The sequence below is a fragment of the Telmatherina bonti genome, assembly GCF_933228915.1.
Source record: "Telmatherina bonti genome assembly, chromosome: 21".
Taxonomy (NCBI): domain Eukaryota; kingdom Metazoa; phylum Chordata; class Actinopteri; order Atheriniformes; family Telmatherinidae; genus Telmatherina; species Telmatherina bonti.
This window is the reverse complement of record NC_136630.1, coordinates 29565411-29571772: the sequence shown is the minus strand read 5'-3', so window position 1 is coordinate 29571772 and position 6362 is coordinate 29565411. Positions and strand designations below refer to the sequence as shown.

General features: G+C 46.4%; 1 protein-coding gene across 1 annotated transcript; it reads left to right on the top strand.

Moving 5' to 3' along the window:
- Positions 1-1044: 1044 nt before the first annotated feature.
- On the top strand, positions 1045-3203 carry egr2b (early growth response 2b). The gene is made up of 2 exons (XM_079261497.1): positions 1045-1368; positions 1476-3203. The coding sequence occupies exons 1-2, from the start codon at positions 1197-1199 to the stop codon at positions 2654-2656; spliced, it is 1353 nt and encodes a 450-aa protein (XP_079117623.1). The 5' UTR covers positions 1045-1196; the 3' UTR covers positions 2657-3203.
- Positions 3204-6362: the final 3159 nt, after the last annotated feature.

The window sequence follows — 6362 nt, the reverse complement described above, 5'->3', positions numbered from 1 at the left end:
CCATCAAACAGAGCACACGATGGTGTGTGTGTGGGGGGGGGGGGGGGGGGGGGGGGGCAGTTCCTGCAGACTCCACACGAGGGCGCGCATTGGTGTTATTCAGGACTTTGGATAAACTTATTTCTAATGTAATGCTACATCCGCGCGTAAAAATAGGCCCAACTGGGGCTGAATCAGCTTTTTGACACTAAATAAATCTGTAAGATCTGACCATCTGACGCGCACGCGCAACTTCTGCGTCACTTTTCTTCATGTCGTGTTTATTTCACACGCTTCGCCAAGCCTGACTCTACAAAGGTTTCTTTTTCCTAAGACCTAAAAATATCTGCATGTAGCCACATTTCACTCCACAGTGAAGCAAACCGAGTCTTTCCTAGAGCATAGTCAAATCAGGCCGTCACAAGTTTCCGCGCTCGCGCAGCCTCTCGCACCCAGAGGAGTAAATTCCACCATCTGCCCGTCTCATTTGACTGTGGTTCTCTCTCTGTCTCTCTCTCTCTCTCTCTCTCTCTCTTCTCGGCTCGGTAAAACTCGTCACTTTCCGACTGATCACCCTCCGGAACAGAAGCCATATAAGGAGAGCAGGAGGAGCAGGAGGCGCTCCTTTTGGACCGGATTCAACCTTTTAAGGTTTCAGAAGCTCGACCGGAATTCCTCCTCCTGGTCTGGAGGAAGACCTGATCCCAGCTGAGCAGTAAATAACAACAAAACCGCGGATCGTGATGAAATAAGTCACATGGGAAGTTAAACATGTCTGCTGTGGCTGCTGAGTTTCTCACTGCTCTGGACTTTTACATCATGGAGTCGTTTGTCCACGAGTGGAAAAAACTCTTATCTGTCACGGAGCCGCGCGCGCGCTCCATTAACAAGTGATTCCCTTTGTAAACGTCACGGAGCCTCTCGGCCAATCAGCATCCGCAGCGCTCTCCGCTCGCGTGGCCACGCCCACTCCGTATTTGGATAATGACGTAGCGGGCGCGTGGAAAAGGATCCCCATATATACATACTGGTTTCAGGGCTCCCGCTCCCGTAGCTTTACAAGCTGATGATCTGGGCGCGTGGAAGTGGGCAGAGAACACGGAGCGCGAGCTGTCACAGAGACATGCACACTCTGCAGCCTGCCTGCTAGTTCAACAGGGATTCTCTTTTCTTCTGGGGGGAAAGACAACAGAAAGTAGTTCCTCCGCGTTCCCAGCATGACGGCCAAAACTCTGGAGAAGGTTCCGGTGGGTCTGGGGGGGTTCGCGCACCCCGTGGCAGACGGCGTGTACTCCGTGGACGACCTCAGCAGCAGCCTGCCGACCTCCGTGGCCATCTTCCCCAGCAGCGACCTGGCGGCGCACTACGAGCACATCAACGTGGCAGCAGGTGAGGAGAAAGTTCTGCTGCAGAACTTTTCATGCTGGCAGGACCAGAACCCGCGCAGGGACGTGTCGCGCGCACAGGTGAATAAATCATGTGTCTTCTCTCCGCAGATGGTCTGATGGGGGCTGACATGAGCGTGGAGAAACGCTCCGTGGACCTCTCCTCCTACTCCAGCGGCTTCTCCCAGCCCGCCTCCCACCGGAACCAGACCTTCACCTACATGGGAAAGTTCTCCATAGACTCCCAGTATCCAGGTAACTGGAACCCCGAGGGAGTGATCAACATCGTTTCGGGCATCTTCAACGTTGCCCAGCCGCCTCCTCCTCCTCCTCCTCCTCCCTCCTCCTCAGCCTCCTCCTCTCCAGCTTCATCAGGATCTCCAAATCATTTCTCCAACGGAAATTTGAGTTGCACCATGGCGGCTCAGAGCCAAGCCGACATGGATCACCACCACCATCTGTACTCCCCCCCGCCTCCTTACTCTGCATCTGGCTGCGGGGAGGTGTACCAGGACCCCTCGGCGTTCTTGTCCACCTCCACCTGCCCCATCGCCTCCTACCCTCCACCCTCCTACTCCTCCCCCAAGCAGCCCAGCAGCTCGGAAGCGCCGGGGCTTTTCCCCATCATCCCTGACTACCCGGGCTTCTTCCAGCCGTCCTGCCAGCGGGACATGCACTCAGCCGGCATCCAGGACCGGAAGCCGTTCGTCCCGTGTCCGCTTGATACGTTCCGTGTCCCCCCACCCCTCACCCCGCTGAACACTATCAGGAACTTCACGCTGGGGGGTCCAGGTGGTGGAGGCTCAGAGGTCGGGCCCCCGCGGCTCCCCTCTGCCTACAGCCCACAGAACTTGCCACTCAGACCGATCCTGCGGCCCAGAAAGTACCCGAACAGACCGAGCAAAACGCCGGTCCACGAGCGGCCGTACCCGTGCCCGGCGGAGGGCTGCGACCGCCGCTTCTCCCGCTCCGACGAACTGACCCGACACATCCGGATTCACACCGGACACAAGCCCTTCCAGTGTCGGATCTGCATGCGCAACTTCAGCCGCAGCGACCACCTCACCACGCACATCCGCACGCACACGGGGGAGAAGCCGTTCGCCTGTGACTACTGCGGCCGCAAGTTCGCGCGGAGCGACGAGCGGAAGAGACACACGAAAATCCACCTGAGGCAGAAGGAGAGGAAGTCCTCCACGGTCTCCTCTTCCTCATCCTCCTCTTCCTCCGGGAGCGCCGTGCTGGAGCGTCCAGCGGGCGGCATCAGCGCAGCCAGCGGGATCTGCTCCTAGGTGTTCTGGCAAAACTGGCCCACACTAACCTCTGAAAAACAAACAAACAAACAAACAAACAGGATCCTCGCTCTGAACTGATCCCAGCAGCGCGGAAACACACCAGAACCTTTGCGCATCCGTGCGTAATTACGCACACTGATCCATTCCCGCGGCAGAACTGACGGACACACCAACCTGAGTGCACTTTTCCCTTTTTGGTTTGTAACATAAGAATCTCCAACGGGGATCACGAGCGCGCAGCGTGCGCGTGTACATGTTCAATAACCGCAATAACGCGTAAAGAAAAGGAAAAAAAAAGACATTTAAGTTATTTAATGGAGAAGGGTTTGACTTTAATGTGTGTGTTGATGAGTGTGTTTCCCCTCCAGTGCCTTGTTGTGTGTCCTTTGTACACTGAACGTTTCTAATGCAACAGAAAACATATTTCTATTTTTCTACTTGGTGTCGTGTTGGTGTAAATATTTACATGTAAATATGTTGACATGATACTGACCTCGTGTGTTTGTGCTTATGCGTGTTTTCAGACTTATTAAATGTAAGGTGATCACAAACTCCTCTGTTTGCTTCATTTAACAGGAATAACTTTCTGATATTGGAAATTTGATTTGGGTAAATCCCACATTGCGTCACAGATGCGCGTTCTGACTCACACTCTCTTTTTTCCTAACCTACTCACTTTTTTTTTTTATTTCAGGCTTCTATCAGACAGATCAGAAGTCTAAATATGCAAACTGACGAAGATCTTTTGTTTCACGGAACGAGCGCGCGCGGCTTGGAGGAGGAAGTAAAGTTTATAAATAAATATTCTAAACACAAAAAAGTCCAGCTGCGCAGAGAAACAAGTGATGTTAGAAACAAGTTATGTTCCTGGATTATTTTCTGTTATTTTCTATAAGATTTAATTAGAAATAAACTCTGTAAATTGATATTGACGTTTTTTTTTTTTTAATGATTTATTTTCATTTTTAAATGTGTAAAAATCGCCTCAAACATTTTGACTCATTTCTATTTTATTAAGCTTCTCTTTAATTCTTAAACCGATATTTAGACGTTAAAACACAATATATAATAAAAATAATAATGATAACACGTTTATTTCGTGTAAATAATAAAGTTTAAAAAATAACAATTAGTTCCGTCCGGATTCACCACGATGGGATTTTCTTTACTTTAATAATTATTTCTGGTGATTTCAGTCCTGGAGATCCAGATCCAGAAGGACTGATCACTGATTGTTACTCTGGATTTAATATATTTAGTTGGGTTTTTTTTTTTTTAAATCAAGTTGTCATCTTCTGTCATCTTAAAGTCCCGGGATGATGTGAAGAAAATGTTCTGATCACTTCTATTTACAGACAACTGAATAGAAAATTCATCAGACAAAACTTTGGACTTCATTTTAAAAAACAGTGAATTATCCTGAAGGTTTTTTTAATCAATAATTTTACAATGAAACACAAAAGTTGTTTAAAATACAAATAAACTATTTATTATACAAACTAAATGTTTCAAAGTTTTGCAGGTTTTCTTTTTTCCTCTTGTTATATTTTAAGAAGCAAACTGGGTTTTTAAAAAGAATAAAATGTGTGAAAACCATTTCGATCATCTCCAGATCTGCTGGGAGCAAACCAGTTCTCCCATTCCACGGCTGCAGTATCAGTGTGGGAATACAGCTTAGCTGTTAGAATGAGGACGATGATGGTGAAGGACTTATAACAAATGCTGGTAAGTGTCACGTGACTCTCCGGCTCCATCAGCTGCTGCTGCAGCGCGCGGAAGGTCGGACATTATTTCAGCTGAAACTTCGTCCACGCAGATTTGATCAGGTTTCTTCCACGTCCTCGTGCGCTAAAAATGATCCATTTCACCTCCACAAACTCACATCTCTAGGCCTGTACTAACCTGGCATTTTCCAGTTACCAGTTAGATTTTTCCATTAAGACTTTTTCTTTACATCAAAACAGAAAAATAGTTTTTTTTCTCTCTTTAATTTGATCCTTAAAAATCAGATTTTTCTCTTTAAACAGAAACTGTGTGATGTGGATGAAAACATATAAGTTCATAGATTGAAGGTGACGTCAGCTTCGTTAAACTGGTCATCATGGACAGAGTCACACTGGTCGTACTGGTCATGGGAAATTAAATAAAAAGACATAAACAAGTGAAGTTTCTGGCCACAGACTGAACACACCAGGTGATGCACCTGCTCCAATAATCTCTGTCTGATCGCCCAACCAATCAGATAAAGGCGATCACCAACATGTCCATGTAAATACATACATACATACATATATATATAAGTGTAAAAATACTCTCTAAATGCAATATGACACACATTTACTTTTTAAATCTAGATTGTCAGTAAAAATCCGTCATGATGACATACAATACTGAACGTGTAGAAAGACACTGCATACACAGTATACACAATATGCTGTGATAAATAAGAAAATGGAAAATGAAAAAATCTGCAGCGCATGAGAAAGGAAGATTTATAAGGAAAATATAGTTACACATAAGCATATGTGAAAGGCTTAATGAGACCTGTATAAATACAAAGTATAACTGAAGATCCCAAAAATTCCTGAAACTATAGACTAAAACTACACAAATCTCACAAAAACGGTCTAAGATCCAAGTACCTGCTAACGCCTTGAGGGGGAGAGGGTCTAAGGCATAAATCCAAAGCCCCCCCCCCCCCACAGAGAGCCAAACAGAAAGAAGCTGGAAGTCAGTACGATCTCACTGAGGTTTACAGGAAGAGCTCGGCATGTGGTTCTGATGCTGTTGCAGGAAGTATTGACAAGCCCTGAACCCCTCCTTCTACGGACACATTAGTGTACAGTTATTCTATGTCCACTGTGACCAAATATGATTGTTTTGATAATCTCAGTGGAGTCTTTATGAGGGAGGTGAAGTGAGCAGAGGTTGCAGGAGATGATCTACTAAAGCAGTGATCGAGCCAACAGCAGCCTGGAGGAACATCTGGAAATGTCCTGTGTGTTTTTGGTGAAATGTGCATCACTGGTGTCTCAGGAAAACCCCCTGTCATAACTGTATGTTCTGCTTTTGTGATGTCTTCATTCTCCAAACGCTGGTCCAGCTTAGTCACGATGACACGTTGTTAAACTCCGATTATGACAGTTTTCTGTAGAAAGTGGAATCACTGCGTTGTCTGGGATGTGTTTCATCGTCATAAGAAGAACTCATGTTAAATTTCTCTCTGAAAAGAGAAAAAGTGACGAGTGAGACCCGGGTCATCCAGTTCTGCTCCGGATCTGATGATGTCCTGCTCTTTGGCTTGTTTCTTTGACCTTTGACCTGTGTGTGTTATTTCACTCAGACCTGATCCTCACCTGTCAGGGAGTTTTTATTCTATTTAAGTATTATATAAACAGAAATACACATGAAAAAAGCAATAAAATAATAATATTTAACGTTATCAATAATAATAAAGCTGTCCTGACACTCAGGTCTGCTTTCTCATGTCTGTGCTGCAGACTCAGGACCACAGACCTCCGTTTGCACCGGTTCCTGCAGCTCTACCAGCCTTCCTGCAGGTGTTTACCAGGATGTGTTTCTACGGTGGGCAGGTGTTCATCTCTCCAACGTTTTTATTTATCACACAGTCAGATGGACTCTCAGGCTCTACCTGCTGGCAAGTAGACATGAAGAACAAAACCCTGCTACAGGTCCTGTTAGC

Excerpts from the sequence above, each read along its gene's own strand:
- egr2b (XM_079261497.1), top strand. The coding sequence starts at position 1,197 with ATGACGGCCAAAACTCTGGAGAAGGTTCCGGTGGGTCTGGGGGGGTTC. Across the intron at positions 1,369-1,475 it reads GCACATCAACGTGGCAGCAG|ATGGTCTGATGGGGGCTGAC; the intron begins GTGAGGAGAAAG and ends TTCTCTCCGCAG.